This window comes from Oncorhynchus masou, chromosome 29 (genome assembly GCF_036934945.1).
Source record: "Oncorhynchus masou masou isolate Uvic2021 chromosome 29, UVic_Omas_1.1, whole genome shotgun sequence".
NCBI lineage: Eukaryota > Metazoa > Chordata > Actinopteri > Salmoniformes > Salmonidae > Oncorhynchus > Oncorhynchus masou.
Window position 1 is genome coordinate 17,443,657 of NC_088240.1, and position 18,274 is coordinate 17,461,930.

The 18,274-nt window shown below is 42.7% G+C and overlaps 2 protein-coding genes across 2 annotated transcripts; both read right to left on the reverse strand.

Moving 5' to 3' along the window:
- Positions 1-7,549: 7,549 nt before the first annotated feature.
- LOC135519486 (tumor necrosis factor ligand superfamily member 13B-like) lies at positions 7,550-12,541 on the reverse strand. Its single transcript, XM_064944717.1, has 7 exons — positions 12,460-12,541; positions 9,409-9,511; positions 9,209-9,296; positions 8,793-8,853; positions 8,469-8,595; positions 7,745-7,893; positions 7,550-7,662 (listed from the first exon to the last, which is right to left on the reverse strand). The coding sequence occupies exons 1-7, from the start codon at positions 12,539-12,541 to the stop codon at positions 7,550-7,552; spliced, it is 723 nt and encodes a 240-aa protein (XP_064800789.1).
- On the reverse strand, positions 10,382-18,011 carry LOC135519093 (protein ABHD13-like). The gene is made up of 2 exons (XM_064944151.1): positions 17,647-18,011; positions 10,382-16,545 (listed from the first exon to the last, which is right to left on the reverse strand). Exon 2 carries the CDS (start codon positions 16,502-16,504, stop codon positions 15,443-15,445), a length of 1,062 nt encoding a protein of 353 aa, XP_064800223.1. The 5' UTR covers positions 16,505-16,545; positions 17,647-18,011; the 3' UTR covers positions 10,382-15,442.
- Between the last annotated feature and the right edge of the window lie 263 nt (positions 18,012-18,274).

The following is an 18,274-nucleotide window of genomic DNA, read 5'->3' on the forward strand; positions in this document are numbered from 1 at the left end:
TAAAAGGGTACATTCTCCCCTCATATAATTAATTCTAAGTCATGTTTACGACAACAAATAACAATAACTGTACCGACTCTGTGTATGAACGTGGATATTGGCTTTCCCACTTCAGCATGTTTTTGTGGCACAGTCGATGCCATGCAGGGCTACGGACCAGAAGGTTGAGGGTTCGCAGACCACCACAGATGACCTTACTCTCCCTGCCTGTTTCACTAGGCCTAGACAACAATCAGAGCCTGCTGCAGACAATATTCAGCTAGGGGGAAGTCAGATGTTGAACATTTTGATGCCATATTTATAATAATCTAAAATATATGCAAGAAATTTTCCACCAACAGGTTTCTGTGCCAATGCACCGCACAACCAATAAACAAAGCATGGAGGAAATACACACCCTGTCTGTGACGTACAGACCCCTTGGATCTTCTTTGGGGAGGTAGGGGAGGAGTAAAAGGGCTGCGGTGACCTTCAGACCTTCAGTTGGAGGTGTCATAAAACGTCTGGATTAGAATCAATAGAATTAGAACGACTGCATACTGTACAGGGTACATAACAAATGTAATGACAGGACCGGGGTCTGAGGAGCAGACTTAGTGAATTACATACTGCAACTAGTGATTGTCTCATTATGCTGACAAAGACAAAGAAATAACACAGAACACACTATAATCCCACTTCAAATACATCCAAAGACTTTATAGAGGCTTACCTGTTTGTAGCTCTATAGTGAGCTTTAAACCTTGTCTTGGTTTGGTTTAAGATACAGAGGACAGAACAGGCCAATACACCAACCTGAAAGACATCAATTACAAACACACAAGAAAAACATGAGTATTTAATTCAAATGCATCTAACTAACCTGATCATAGTCTCAGTTTTGTCCCGCACATTGAATATAGTTGCGGAGAGTTCCTGTAATCCTAGATTCAGATCATTCAGGCAAAGATAAAAGCATCACCCAGACAGGCCAGTCGTGTGAGAAACTCGTCATCATGCAAAGCAGTCAGACAAGTGAAAAGACGGTCAGTAAAGAAAACTTTAAGCTCGTCTCTCAATTTAAAAAACGTGTCAATACTTTTCCCCTTGATAACCAGCACACTTCTGTATGTTGTAAAAGCGTTACATGGTCGCTGCCCATATCATTGCATAGTGCAGAAAATACACAAGAGTTCATGGGCCTTGCTTTAACAAAGTTAACCATTTTCACTGTAGTTTCCAAAACGTCTTTCAAGCTGTAAGGCATTCCCTTGGCAGCAAGAGCCTCTCGGTGGATGCTGCAGTGTATCCAAGTGGCGTTGGGAGCTACTTCTTGCACTCGAGTTACCACTCCACTATGTCTCCCTGTCATGGCTTTTGCGCCATCACTACATATACCAACACATCCTGACTACCAAAGTTAATTTGATGTCACAAAGCGGTCCAGTACTTAAAAATTATCCTCTCCTGTTGTTCTCGTTTCCAGTGGTTTGCCGAAGAGGATGTCTTCCTTAATTGACCCCCTATAAACATAACGAACATATACCAGGAGCTGTGCCAGGCCCTCCACATCTGTTGAGTCATCCAGCTGTAACGCATAGAATTCACTGGCTTGTATGCGAAACAGTAATTGTTTCAAAACATGTCCTGCCATGCCACTGATACGTCGTGAAATAGTGTTGTTTGATGGTGTTGTCAGTATACCTCTTCGCTGCGTCAGATTCACAACTGTCAGTGTCCATGCTAGCTTGGCTAACAACAAATGTAGAATTACCGATACTAGCATTGGATGTGCTCGTGGAAGCAGAACAACTTGTGTCGTCGACAGGTACAGTTGTAGTACTGCCGGTAGTAGCAGTACTACCAGTAGAGCTGGTATGTGTCTCTATGGACGCGGGCCTTACTTTTTAAAAACTATTCAGCAATTTTCGAGCAAAGTGATGATGCTGTTTTTATATGGCTGCTATGAAAGTGAACAGTGTTTGCGTGATCAGGGGTGTATTCATTTAGCCAATTCTGTTGAAAAACATTTCTTAAACGGAAGCAAACGGAATTAAACAGGGATAAAAATATCTGAATTTGTCCAAAGGAAACTCTCATTTGCAACTGTTGAACTAGTGACTAATGAAGAGTGTGCAAGTCTGCCACGTTGATTACTCAACTCTCTCGACCTGTGCACCTACGTTGTAAACTTTAACTCATAGACTAGTTGTAGCAACATCATGATGGGAACAGGGAAAATTAGAGTATCATGTAGTAGCCTAAACGTATCAATGTTACATTAAGCTGGGTGAATGGAATATGAATGACAGTCAAAATGTTCATCAAATAATTGTTTTATATATTAATTTTATGCTTCAAGGGGTCTTAAAATCAAATAGCTAAATCATTCTAGGTATGACCTTCTTAAAACAATTCCATATAGCTTAGTAGAACCCCCTCCCTGGTTTAGCCATTTTGAGGATGCTAAAATTATATTTTGGACGAAAGTGTGCATGCCTACAGGAGACTTGTGAAGTAGCCTAATCAGATTAAAACATTGTTGTTACTAGTTGTGTTTATGCCACATGTAGAATGTAATACATTTTAAAAGTGAAATTATACATTTTTTGTCTTTATTGAGGCTATATATAGAGATGAGGCAGAGCTCACATTAAGTTTGCCTGAATAACTGGGCCTGCCAGGAGCATTTGTAGCCACATTATTATAGGACGACTTGGGAGAATGATGATCCACAACAGACAGCGCATCTCAGTAAAATAATAAAAAAGAGGTGAAAATATAGGCAGACTGGCCTGCTACTGTGTCTTTATGGACCTTATATACCTCGTACCATTACAATAACAGGGGAGGTTAGCATTTTAAATAATGCCCCCAAGTCATGCTAACCTCTTACCATTATAATAACAGGGTAAGTTAGCATTTTATATAATTCCCCCAAGTCATGCTAACCTCTTACCATTACAATAACAGGGTAAGTTAGCATTTTATATAATTCCCCAAGTCATGCTAACCTCTTACCATTACAATAACAGGGGAAGTAGGCATTTTATATATTTCCCCCAATTCATGCTAACCTCTTACCATTACAATAACAGGGTAAGTTAGCATTTTATATAATTCCCCCAAGTCATGCTAACCTCTTACCATTACAATAACAGGGTAAGTTAGCATTTTATATAATTCCCCCAAGTCATGCTAACATCTTACCATTACAATAACAGGGGAAGTTAGCATTTTAAATAATTCCCCCAAGTCATGCTAACCTCTTACCATTACAATAACAGGGTAAGTTAGCATTTTATATAATTCCCCAAGTCATGCTAACCTCTTACCATTACAATAACAGGGGAAGTAGGCATTTTATATATTTCCCCCAATTCATGCTAACCTCTTACCATTACAATAACAGGGTAAGTTAGCATTTTATATAATTCCCCCAAGTCATGCTAACCTCTTACCATTACAATAACAGGGTAAGTTAGCATTTTATATAATTCCCCCAAGTCATGCTAACATCTTACCATTACAATAACAGGGGAAGTTAGCATTTTAAATAATTCCCCCAAGTCATGCTAACCTCTTACCATTACAATAACAGAGTAAGTTAGCATTTTATATAATTCCCCAAGTCATGCTAACCTCTTACCATTACAATAACAGGGGAAGTAGGCATTTTATATATTTCACCCAATTCATGCTAACCTCTTACCATTACAATAACAGGGTAAGTTAGCATTTTATACAATTCCCCCGTCATGCTAACCTCTTACCATTACAATAACAGGGTAAGTTAGCATTTTATATAATTCCCCCAAGTCATGCTAACCTCTTACCATTACAATAACAGGGGAAGTTAGCATTTTAAATAATTCCCCCAAGTCATGCTAACCTCTTACCATTACAATAACAGGGGAGGTTAGCATTTTATATAATTCCTCCAAGTCATGCTAACCTCTTACCATTACAATAACAGGGGAAGTTAGCATTTTATATAATTCCCCTAAGTCATGCTAACCTCTCAACATTATAATAACAGGGGAGGTTAGCATTTTAAATAATTCCCCCAAGTCATGCTAACCTCTTACCATTACAATAACAGGGGAAGTTAGCATTTTATATAATTCCCCCAAGTCATGCTAACCTCTCACCATTATAATAACAGGGGAGGTTAGCATTTTAAATAATGCCCCCAAGACATGCTAACCTCTCACCATTACAATAACAGGGGAGGTTAGCATTTTTGAGGGGTATGATATTTATGCACCTGTAACTATATTGATATTTATGCTCATGTGGCAGAGAGAAGATTTAGCAATTGTACTCATTTTGTCATGGGTTGGAAGCAAATGTTTGCAGTTTTTAATATGATAACCGATGATCAATTGCCCTACGCCGGTCGCTAATTCAACCATGCTTACTTCAAGTTTAGAAAGCTGTCCACTAGACTAATTTACCAATCTAAAAACATTTAGCTGACAGGGGCGAATTGAGTGACTGTTGATGCACAACCAAATTTCAAAACAGCACCTTGTGTATTCTACTATTCTAACCCTCAACAGTAAGTTGAGACACCGACTGAGTTTCAAAAAATGTAAATAATTGTATTTATTATTGTTCTGAGCGCCCTATAACCTTGCCAAAGTCCTTTTCTATACTGATCTGATAGCTATTTCCAAGGGTCATCTCTTCATCTGTGTCCTGTCATTGCATTTGAGGAAATGTTTTTTTGGAGTGTGATGGCGTACTCTCCCAAATCTACATCTATATTAATGGTTTTTGCCGAGTTCAAGACAACTCTGAAATGCAGAAATTTACGACTTGGAAAATTGTAGAAAAATTAGGTCTGAGTTTCTCATTTGAAAGAATCAGAATCAACCAATAGGAAGCACTATGCACAATAAAGCTTGCCAGTTTATAGTCCCCCAAAAAATTCAGCCATTCCTATGGGGGAAATGAATGGGGAAAGAATGGGGCTTGGGGATAAACACTGAAAATAAGGTCTGAGGTCAACCCAGGATTAGGAGATCTTATACTTCTTGTTCTATGAGATAATATCAGTCAGCAAACATGTTTATTATGAAGCCTTTTTGTTCTTATTTTGATTACATAAATGCTTCAAAATTCCTGTCTGTGTTCACCACAACTTATTTTCGGCGTTTATCCCCAAAAAACATGAATTTCCCCATAGGCTTTGGTCAATGAGTAGTGGCGGAGCAAGCCTCTAGTGCCTACAATATGACGCCATTACTATTGCTCTCTCTATAATGACTCTGTTTCTCCTTGCACCTCATCACAATATAGTGGACTAACATCTTTGGCAGAAACACATGCAGGTAAATGGCCAGTCATGTCCATTCTAGTGTGTGCATGTGTACATTAGTTTTACTCCAACTAACCACAGTACATACAGCACTACTTTTGGGAGTGTTGTGTTAGTGACTTTCAGTAAAAAAAAGACGGATACAGACCTGCATTCTGGCTGCCTCCATGTGTCAAGAAGAGAAGCACCATGGAAGCACCAGTGTACCATACCGTACTTCACTGTAGTTTCCTGTGGGAAGGCTTCCCTCTGTTGGATAAAAGTGGTAGGCTACAACTATAAACCCCTCTCAGGAAGGGATGACATCACTATCAGCACCATCAGCCATAGTGATTGGGTGCATTTGAGCGAATCATTGTCACCAGCTTTTAAAGTGTCCCTCATTATGAGGATAACAATTGTCCCACAAGACCCTACTGTACATGTCGACTGCATGAACATGACAAAAATCACGTGATCAAAGGTCATGAAGTTTTGACTGCAGTCTACTGCAAGTTTCTGCAGTTGCCATCATCCTGCAGCCATCATCTGCACTGTGGGAGGCTCTATAGTCAACCAATGCTTTTGTTTGACCCACGCGAACATGACCAAAAACATGACTGAAACAGGAACCAACTTTGCTGCAACACATGTATACAGTGGATAGTTACAAATGAATGTCACCAATTCATTGTACACTGAACAAAAAATATAAGCACAACATGTAAAGTGTTGGTCCCATGTTTCATAAGCTGAAATAAAAGATCCCAGAAATTTTTCAAACGCACTAAAGAAATTGTTTCTCAAATGTTCTTCACAAATTTGTTTACATCCCTGTTAGTAAGCATTTCTCCTTTGCCAAGATAATTCATCCACCTGACAGGTGTGGCATATCAAGAAGCTGATTAAACAGCATGATCATTACACAGGTGCACCTTGTGCTGGGGACAATAAAAGGCCACTCTAAAATTTACAGTTTTGTCACACAACACAATGCAACAGATGTCTCAAGTTTTGAGGGAACGTCCAGTTGGCATGCTGACTGCAAGAATGTCCACCAGAGCGGTTGCCAGATAATTGAATGTTAATTTCTCTACCTTAAGCCACCTCCAATGTTGTTTTAAATTTGTCAGTCCGTCCAACCGGACTAAAAATTGCAGACCATGTGTAATCACACCAGCCGAGGACCTCCACATCCTGCTTCTTCACCTGCGGGATCGTCTGACACCAGCCACCCGGACAGCTGATAAAACTGAGGAGTATTTCTGTCTGTAATAAAGCCTTTTATTGGGGAAAAATTCATTCTGATTGGCTAGGCCTGGCTCCCAAGTGTGTGGGCCTATGCCCTCCCAGGCTCACCCATGGCTGCACCCCTGCCCAGTCATGTGAAATCCATAGATTAGGGCATAATGAATTCATTTCAATTGGCTGATTTCCTTATATGAACTGTCACTCAGTAAAATCTTGAAGTTGTTGCATGTTGCATTTCTATTTTTTTCAGTATAGATGGTACAATGATTCCCAACACTATTCAGTGCTTGTTTTCTCACAGAAACTGAAATTGAGGTAACAGTGTAGACTTTTTGCAGCCAGAAATTGAGAGCGATTTCCACTAGATAACACAGCCACAGAACAGCCGCTCCGGCATCACAGCCAATCACAAACTTGGCAGGTAAGTAATACTGTGAAACACTATCATTCCACTATAACTGCAGATATATTATGGATGTTTTCTGAAATTACAATGCAAAAATGCCTAAATAAATTGTATGTGAGGCACCTTTTAAGGGCCAAAGGAGTTTGGTCTGCTTTGTGTTATCATTTTTGCCATGGAAAAAATATTGCAATACTGGTATCGTCACAGTCCTAAACAACATGTGTTTTGACAATGTATATGACCATAACAACATGTGTATTGACAATGTATATGACCATAACAACATGTGTAAAGGAGTCTACATGAATGAACGTAGAGCCACCTGCCAACATAAGCCTCAAACATTTCAGATCACGCATTGTGATGACACGGGTGACACATAAGGCATCAGCCAGTCATAGGCCATGAATCTGTAAGTCCATCCCTCAGTCACACTGTGAAACAGTTGACATCATAGTAGAAAAGATAATGTAGCTACCAGACACACAAGCCATTAGTTATTTTACATTTAAAACCATTATCTCTTCTCCACCACAGCCAGTATCTACCAGCTCACCATTTCCAGTCCCCCCAGTTTGTATCCCCTAGTCCCCCAGGTTCAGCCCCCCTGGTCAGACCAGTCTAAAGGCCCCCAGGAAAGAAGAATCTCCATCCAGAGAAATATTGGCTGTAGAGCGAGGTATCAGCAGCTCCACAATGTCCACGACCTCCAGCTTCACTATACCTACAGAGAAGAGAGTTAACACACTGATATCCGTACAGGCACACACGTAAACACACACAAACATGCACAAGTACGCACTCACCCCCTGTGTAGCAGGTGTTGTATGGGTAAACAGGGTTCATGTCCTGGATACAGCAGAACAGTGTGACATGCTGAGCTTCATCTCCCACAACGTTCCTCTTCTTCCTGTTCACCACATGACCCATGGCAAAGATCCTGTCCATGTAGGATGGATGGATGGATGGATGGATGGACGGGTGGGTGGGGACCGAGAGAGACAGACAGAGAGGGAGGGAGGGAGGGAGGGAGGGAGGGAGGGAGGGAGGGAGGGAGGGAGGGAGGGAGGGAGGGAGGGAGGGAGGGAGGGAGGGAGACAGACAGACAGGGAGGGAGGGAGGGAGGGAGGGAGGGAGGGAGGGAGGGAGGGAGGGACAGAAAGACAGAGAGAGACCGAGAGAGTCAGACAGACAGAGACATAGTGAGACAGACAGAGAGAGACCGACAGACAGAGACATAGCGAGACAGAGAGAGAGACGTACAGACAGAGAGAGAAAGAGAGACGGACAGAGAGAGAGAGAGAGAGAGTAGTTAGAGCCATGACGTATCCAGAAAATGTGCAGGAGAAGAAGATTAATGTTGTTGGGCTTATGAGATATTGTAGTACACCTGAAGAGAGAATGGGAGAGTTGGGGCTTGTGAGCTGTTGTGTCTATGTAATAGCTTAGAGCTACTGTACCTTCACCCCATGTGATCTAGCACTAACCTATATGATACACCAAGTTCTCTGATGTAGACGACCAGTGCTCACCTGGCTGTAGACAAAATAGTATCCCTCCTCTCTGACAAGAATGCTGTCACACTCTGACTCCAGGGCGGAGCCTCTCCTAAGCCCCTCCTGCCAGGGGATCCCTGTGTGAGGCTCCAACGCAAACTCTGCACAACACCAGAAACACAAACCACAAATGAATCAATCAAAACACCACCAACCTCGACAAACAAACCATGCGTGAGTCATTCCAAGCACGATGAACTAGCTAGCATAGCCCAAGTCCCAGTCTGTCTGTCCTTAAGTCAACTTAAGTATTTCTGGTAAAATTGTGTGTCTGACTGTAATTCCTGGTTTACAGTACGTTTCTGGAATGTTTCCCTGTTTCTATCTGCCAGCATCTGTAGACAAGGTTGAGACACTAGAGAGTAGAACAGATGGAGAGTTTAGGGTGGTGTGGAGGGGGCTGGGGGTGTGGAGGGGTTGGGGGTCAGGGGGTGTGGAGGGGGTTGGGGGTCAGGGGGTGTGGAGGGGGTTGGGGATCAGGGGGTGTGGATGGGACTGGGGGTCAGGGAGGTGTGGAGGGGGCTGGGGGTCAGGGGGTGTGGAGGGGGCTGGGGGTCAGGGGGGTGTGGAGGGGCTGATCTGCTCCTGGTTCTGTAGCTGCTGCTCATCTGTTGCAGTGTCTGGGTAACGCATCGAAAACAACTCCATCTCATATCATACATATTTTACAGAGCACAGCATCATAGAATAGCAGTGAATATGTAAACATCTTACCTCCTCTCTCCTGGGAAATACTTCTGCCCGGAGCCCCTCCACCTCGGCCCTGAGGGCCAGCAGATGGAACAGAGATAAAGCCGTGCTTCTACACCTGCATTGCTTGCTATTTGGGGTTTTAGGCTGGGTTTCTGTACAGCACTTTGAGATATCAGCTGATGTACGAAGGGCTATATAAATAAATTTGAGTTGAGAGAGACGATGAGGTGACCGCCGCCAGGGTCAGCAGCAGGACAGGCCAGGAGAGCCTCCGACCCCCAGACTCCTGCCCAGGCACAGGGCCAACAGCCTCAGGACTTGGACCTGCAGACACCATCACAGGAACCAGAGAGCCTCCTCCGTGGTCACACTGGCTGCATGATCTGCCTTCCAAAGGGCTCTCCTCTTGGGATAGTAATGCTGGATCTTCAGTCTTTAGTCAATGTTTTTGGTATGTTCTGGGACATTCTAGGCTGCCTTCCGCTCTCTTAACTGTCCCTTGTCTCTCCAGACACCCTGTCGTCTTTCCTTCTTAGCTTTTTCTGGACTTACTTTCTATGTACGACTACTGTGTTAGTCCTTCCCTTACTTCCTCTTCTGTTTCTCCCAGGTATTTCTTTCTCTCCTGTCTGAACATGATGGTTGAATGGTGTATTAGGCTGGGTAGAGCTGCAGCCTCCCTCCCTCTCCTCTGTTCCGCTCGGTTAACCACACTCAGAACTTCCCCCACTGATAACGGCCAAGTCAAACCACCCTCTCTTTTTACCCATCTACGCTCTGTCCATCCTCCCCGCTCTAAACGGCAAACTCTGCTTTCTCTTCAACCACTTTAGTCTGAAAGGGCACAGCAGAGGAGACACATCTGATCCTGATTAAAGTCACAGCTGATGCAAATACGACAAGATATAAAACACATGTCAAATCATAATTAGTGTTGTGGAAGAGTAATGGAGTATAGAAATATGATGACTCATATTTTGGTCTGAATAGACAGGATGGCCAACTAGAAAAGGAAGTGCAAAAATCACCCCTTGCCTCTTTACATCAGCATAGCAAAACATCATCACTGTTCCAGAAGATAACAAGTGAAGTAGAGAATGTTTTTCTCTATTTGTAGCCAACATACTTCTGTGAATGTGGAACCAGACTCTTCAGACAAATGCTAAACATGCTAAACATCACAGAAGAGAGAGATTATAAGAACTTTGGGTTTATTCAGTTATTGCATGTTACTGTACAAAGAACAGAAAATGAGATTGTGTACTTAGTTTTTTTATATTCAGTCTTCTTTTCTAACACATCAACACTAGAGTAGTAAAATGACTGCAGTGGTTGCTTTCCTAAACAGAATGGATGCACAATTTAAGTTCAGTTCATGAGGGTACAGAGCTCTCAACTACAATACCCATAAGCCCCCAGCTCAGAGAACACCCATCATCATCATCATCACATGTTTAGTCCTTCAACAAATCAGTGTATCAGCATGTTAACATTCTCTCCTGCATATCAAAGCCAGCTTTCATTCCATTTCACTGTAAGGTCTACACCTGTTGTATTCGGCGCATGTGACAAATACAATTTGATATCCTTAGAAATAATATTTTACACAATGGTAATGCAACATTATGTAGAATAGCAATTGCTTTGAGTTCAATATAACATTTCTTTCACAATAGGACTTGGTCGGACCAGGTCGGTGGCCAGACTCTAGCAGCAACATATCCCAAATGTATCACTCCAACAACTCTGGTAGGAGTGAGGGCCAATTCAGTCAAGTCAGGAATTGAATTGCAAAATTCCAGAAACTGTTCTGTGAAGGGAGTAGGACACAGCTTTGTACGAGATCTTCAGTTTCTTATCAATTTCTCGCATGGAATAGCCTTCTTTTCTCAGAACAAGAATAGACTGACGAGTTTCAGAAGAAAGTTATTTGAATCTGGACATTTTGAGCCTGTAATCAAACCCACAAATGCTGATGCTCCAGATACTCAACTAGTTTAAAGAAGGCCAGTTTTATTGCTTCTATAATCAGTACAACAGTTTTCAGCTGTGCTAACAAAGGGGTTTTCTAATGATCAATTAGCTTTATAAAATTATACATTTGGAATAACGAACACAACATGCCATTGGAATTACGGTTGCTGATAATGAGACTCTGTACGCCTATGTAGATATTCCATAAAAATTCTGCTGTTTCCAGATACAATAGTCTTTTACAACATTAACGATGTCGACACTGTATTGCTGATCAATTTTATGTTATTTTAATAGACAAAAAATGTGCTTTTCTTTCAAAAACAAGGACATTTCTAAGTGACCCAAAACTTTTGAACGGTAGTGTATATAGTGAATAATCAGCTCACTGTGATACACGCAGTTTAGTCTGAAGTTAGATTCTAGAGCCAACATGTCTGCTGATTCTGAGTGTCTCTGTTTGTTGTGTCCGAATGGCTTTGATACAGTACAACTGCACTGTAGTATGCTGCAGAGAGACCGAGACATAACAGAGAATTTCCAGACATTTTCCATGGGAAGTTAAGCCCTGGAATTTGGAGAACTTTGCTTAAATTCATCAAAAAAGTTAGCTATTAACAGTGAAACTTTTTTTGTGGGATACACATAAGGCAATTCTAGGTCTTGTGGCATCTTTACAGGAAAATGGCACGGGCACTATCTGATGTGTGGAGACATTTCACTGCAACTAATGTAGAATTAAAAGCTGTGTACATTTGCAAATACTGTGCCAAATCATGTGAAGAATGCAACAAAGATGCAGAATCCTCTGGCCAAGTGCATAAAGTTCTCTTAGCGCTCACAACAAGCAACCTCTGACAAAAGTCCCTCTCTCTCTATTTGAGGTGAAAATGATGAATCAGACACCTTATCGATAGCAACAGCTCATGGTCCTCCTGGAATCAGAAGTTTCTTTGACCCAATGGAGGAACGTAGTCAGAGAAATGCTAATGAATGTCTTGCTCGAGCTGTGTATGCAACTGGTTCACCTCTGATGCTCACAGGCAATGTGTATTGGAAGAGATTTCTGAATGTTCTTCGCCCAGCATACACCTCTCCAACCAGACATGCTTTATCTACTAATTTGCTGGATGCAGAGTTCAAGTGAAGGTCAAGCAAATCATAGAGAAAGCAGACTGTATTGCAATCATCTCTGATGGGTGGTCGAATGTTTGTGGGCAAGGAATAATGAACTACATCATCTCCACCCCTCAACCAGTATTCTAAAAGAGCACAGATACAAGGGACAACAGACACACCGGTCTCTACATTGTAGATGAGCTGAAGACAGTCATCAATGACCTTGGACCCCAGAAGGTATTTGCATTTGTGACAGAACATGCTGCGAACATGAAGGCTGCTTGGTCTAAAGTAGAGGAGTTGTACCCTCACATCACACCCATTGGCTGTGCTGCTCATGCATTGAATCTGCTCCTCAAGGACATCGTGGCACTGTAAACAATGGATAGACTACACGAAAACCAAGGAAATGGTTAAGTATGTGAAGGGTCATCAAGTTATAGCAGCAATCTACCTCACCAAGCAAAGTGAGAAGAATAAGAGCACCACATTGAAGCTGCCCAGCAACACCAGTTGGGGTGGTGTTGTCATCATGTTAGACAGTCTTTGGGATGGAGATACAATATGGCAGTAGTGCCAACATATCTCATCAGCCACCTGGTGGAAGGGACTTTGTGGATCTGAGGTTCTTTCCCGTTGCCTCCATCATCCTCCAAATCCCACCAAATCCCAGCCGCTTCAGAGCGCAACTGGTCCTTGTTTGGGAACACAACCAAAGCACGCAACAGGCTGACCAATACAAGGGTTGAAGAATTGGTGGCCATTCGGGCAAATTTGAGGCTTTTTGAGCCTGACAACAGGCCATCCTCAACAAGGTTGGAAAGTGACAGTGAAGATGAGGCCTCAGAGTCTGATGTTCAAGAGGTGGACATTGAAGAGGTCCAGGGAGAAGACTTGGAAGCCTGAGAGGAAGACAACCAAAGCTTAAGTTTCTACACTATAATTTTACAGATGTATGTTGAAAACATTTTTCTGAGATAAGATGGATCATTGGGGATCATTCAATATTCCATTTCTTTTGATGTTCAGTGAAATCATCCCATGTGAAGAGTCAACTCTTCATTGAAATTAAATCCGTAACAATTTAAAAAAAAAATTATATTGGAAGGATGTAATCATTTGCAATTATGTCTACTTATGATGTTTATGTTTGTCTCCATATGATATGGTAAATACATCCAATGCAAAAAAACATTTACATTTAAAAATGGTATTAATATTAATTTGCATATATTTCCGTTAATTCCCACAGCACGTTTCCACCTCTGAATATTACCCAAAATGTGCCACCCCAATTAGTGCACAATGTAGCAATAGATTTTGCAACTAAAAACAAAATTGAGCATTTCTTATTGGACAGGTATTCCCTCCCTGTTATAATCTGTTAATGATCACGACCCAGCAGGGTTAGAGTGTATGTTTATCCACCTCAGCTCCAGTCCCTGGAAGACATGCAGGAAAGGTTCATTAGCTCATTAAAAGCACTCCAAGCAGGTAAAGCCATGGGGTGAACTGAGACACTAGCCTACTTGACAGAACAATTTTTATTTTACCTTTATTTTACTAGGCAAGTCAGTTAAGAACAAATTCTTATTTTCAATGACAGCCTAGGAACAGTGGGTTAACTGCCTGTTCAGGGGCAGAACGACAGATTTGTACCTTGTCAGCTCGGGGATTCGAACTTGTAACCTTTCGATTACTAGTCCAACGCTCTAACCACTAGGCTACCCTGCCGCCCCAATCATTACGTTGAGAAGAATAGAATAACACAAATAATAATACAACTTAGTAACACAAGTCTCATGGTACAAACACAGAGATGAAAATGTAACCCTCACATAGATAACACACACTCTATCCCACGAAGTGTCCTTCACTTTCACAGGAAGCTAACAGAGCTAGGTTTTTCCCAGGCCATGGTATTTGGGTGAAGGTCTTCTGGTTTTTAATAGTGTGCAGAATTCAGAACAATGCAGATAAAAATGTATTGTACAGACAGACAAGCCTTGCATGTCAAAATTCCGAACATATGTCTGTTCTTTATAGTAGAGTTCTATCAGCATCAATCTAATGGTCACATCCGTCTGAAAGCCCTGGGGTTGGCAACCAACAGAACGGGTCACGGGTAAACTATGCAAAGAGTTGACCACAGCTCCAGCCACATAGGCGTTTACATTTATTGTCAGAGAATATACAGTGTAGAATGGAATTTATGCAACATTGGAACATCATCTGGCCATTTACAACAACAAAATAGTTTGGGAGTGAAACATTCAGTGAAACATTCAGGTTGTGCATGCTCCTTTTCAGAGTGCCACATACATAGTGCCTTATGGGCTGTATCATATTGTCTCTCTCTCGGCTGATATGAACAGGATTTTCTGTAAAAAGTAGAATATGAATCTATAAGGACACTATGATGCCTATAAGATCCTCACGCATGTAACTTTAAACAGCGTGTCATGAAATAACAGATTACACAATTAAAATAAATAAACTTTTTAATTGAATTACTGAAACACTATCATATTAGTCAGAAATGTCTTATTGATTTACTGAAATGCTATTATGTTAGCTAAACATTGTCATTAAGTTCTGGCAGTTCAGGTGCAGCTTTGCCTCCTGTAGTTTATTTTCTTTTTAAAGTGTTTTTAAAAGTGTGGTTGTGTTTGACAGGATGATCAAAGTTGTGTATGGTTTGTAAATGATTCAAAAAAGGCCATAACAAGTACATGTCCACCCACTGCAGTCATATTTCACACACAAATAGACTTATGGAGACATTTCCATGTCAATCACCCCTCCATCAACCCCAAACACCCCCCACACCTAAAGTACTCCCCAATTGTTTGATATGGTACAGTTACTATGGAAAAAGACCATGATGAAACCAAAACAAAAGTGTAGAAATGAACATTCTCTCCAATCTGACCCTAGTAGCACAGCCTAGTTACTGCTACCATACCATAGACACCTCAAGTAGATCAGAAACAACTAGACAGGTATAAGCAATATGGCAGTGGTTGGCTTCACATTTCCTGAGCCATATTGCTGCTTATTACACCTATTCAATGGTTTTGGATCTACACACGTATGTAGGGAGTATGGACTGTAGGGTTTTCTCTAGACACTTCTTCTCTCTAGACTCTTCTTCTCTCTAGACTAGATGATTGTGACACTGGCTGTGGACTGGACGCTCTCCTCGCGGGTGTGGCTATTCATCAGGTCCTTGACAAACTGTTCCAGTGCAGCGAAGTAGCCCTGGCACTGCCATGTGTCATTGTGCGTGCCCTCAGAGAAGATGGCCAGACGTTTAGTTCGTGCCGGCGACAGTTCGTAAAGTTGCTTCATCATGACGGGCGGGATGAGCTGGTCTGACAGGCCCGACACGAACAGCGAGGGCATCCGGCACAGCGCCACCTGTCTGTAGGACAGGAACTGGTTCCGGTAGAACCACAGGGGCAGCAGCCTCATGGGCAGGAAGGAGAAGAGTGTGGCGGCCATGTGGGGGATGCTGAGGAAGGTGTTCTCCACCACGATGGCAGCCACGCGGTGAGGGTTGGCCGAGGCCAGGCGAACCGCCACTGCGCCCCCAAGAGAGCGGCCAAACACCATCACCTTGGTCTTGTCCAGGTCAGGCCGGGTCATCACGTAGTCCAGTGTGGCCTGGGCGTCCAGGTTCAGGCCGTCCTCACTGGGCTCGCCCTCGCTCTTCCCATACCCCCGGTAGTCCACCAGCACCACGTTGGCCTTCAGGTTCACCAGCATCAGCAGAGCGTTGGGCACCCGGTGCCCGATGTTGCCTGCGTTGCCGTGGAAATAAAGGATTGTGGGCGGGGCCGTGGAGGCAGGGTTAGATTCGTTGACGGGGGCGACCCCGGGGTTATCAAGACTGTCTCCGCCGGTGTAGCGGAGCAGGATAAGGTTGAGGCGCACGCCGTCCTTGGTGCGGATGTAGACGTTCTCATGGGGGATGCCTGTTGGCATGGCCACATAGAGCCGGGAGGAGGAGGGCTGGTCGGGGAAGTAGAGCAGCACGTCCTGGAACTTGTAGAGGATGGCGGCCACCGAGGCCAGGATGAGAGCCAGGAGAAAGAAGCCTCCGTAGAGGTGGAAGGTGAGGATGAGGGCCAGGAGGGAGATGCGACAGGCACCCCAGGACCAGGAGGCCAAGGCCAGGGCACAGCGCTCCACCGAGCCCCACAGCCTCCACGGCTTCTCCATGGCACAGAGACACACAGGATCACACCACCATTACACACACTCTTTGCAAAGAGAGAGAGAGGGAATTGGGGGAGGAGGGGAGAAGGAGAGAGCGAGAAAGAGAGAGAAGATTGGGTGAGAAGAGGAGAGATAATCATGACTCATACACTAGAGACAAGACCACTCAAGAGATTGTTCATCTCCGCTCACAATTTACAGCTCAGCAAGCCTTCCACAGATGGTAATAACAATACTCTAAAATAAACCATTTACACTTTAGAGATGAAACAGAAACCAGTGGATCAACACGCACATTCACGCACTCACAGACACACACACTATCAATCAGCCAATGTGCTGCCTGGCCTCAATGTTAAAGCAAGCAGTGTCTCTGATATAGCTACAGTCTCAGTGGGGGTTAACTGGAGAAATTAGGCCGACTGTTTTCACCCTAGGGCCATTGGACTATACAAGAGCCGGTAGTTATTTCCCACATTATTCCACTGTTGCGCTTAATCTGCCCGATCATCTAACAGATTAGAACCAAACACGCCTCAATTACACAATACCTGGTTGGGTTGCCACTGTGAATTGGTTGGCAAATATGAGACAGGTATTTTACTATACAACATGTGGGATGGTTGGCTCTAACGCACATGACAACAACTCATTGGAATAGAACGGTCATTTATTTCCAGACAATTCCATCCATGTCACATCAGACATGGTGTTTTAGACGTGAAAACAACGGAGGCGTGGCAACCTGCCAAATTGGGAATGCAACTGTGAAGAAAAACATTGATTGACATAAATAACTGCTAACGTTATGTAACTTGCGTGCTGTCACATCTTGTCAACAACAAATAACGTTACTATTTGAATGGTTAGCTATTTGCTAACTGTATAACTGGAAAAGGGGTTACACGACCAGGCAGTGCTTGCAGAAACATGATCTAGACTACCTATGTAAGTCGACAAGACTTTGCTTGCAAATGTAGTTACGTGTCCCGAAATGCTAAAGTTTACAGCTCCTCTCTGTGTGAACATCGATTAGTAATTCACAGTAGAAAATGCCAGTTAACCACATTAGCCACCTAGCTAACGTTAGCATCAACTTGGCACATATACTGTATCTATTTAACTAGCTAACGTTACATACTTACCTCTCTCCCATCATTTAGCGATTTAACTGCATGCAGCGAGATAAAACAATTGCAGTCAACGGAGTCGCTGTCATTTGGTCCAGAAGCTCACACAAAATGTATTTTCAGATATGAGCAGCTTGACGGAATAAACCCAGCGGAAAAGCTAACGTAGTTAGCTATCGACTTCCTGTATTTTTTGTGTTTTCATTAGTTATCACAGCCACAAAGTATACGGTCAAAAATTAATGAAAACAAAAATGTGCTTTAAGGTTACGGTTAGACATAAGGTTAGCAGTGTAGTTGAGGTTAGGGTTAGGTCAGAAATCATAAACGGGGTATAAAACTTTTAGGCTGTGGTGGCTAGTGACACCATTTTTCCCTTCCGTGTCACTTTTAGAAATTCCGTGTAGAACGTGGCAAAAAAGAAAGAGGTTCCACATTAATTTCCATCTTCCAAAAAAACGATGTTCAACCGGTCTCCACTAGATGGTGATCCGCGAATATGGCTTTTTATGGCCAATGCCCACTGTGGGATGCAAAACTGGAGTATCCCACACTAATCCATGGTACATTGTAACAGGTATAATGATAATAACTAATTAGGTGCTGTATATATTTAAACCCCTAAATTATGTTAGCGATAAAC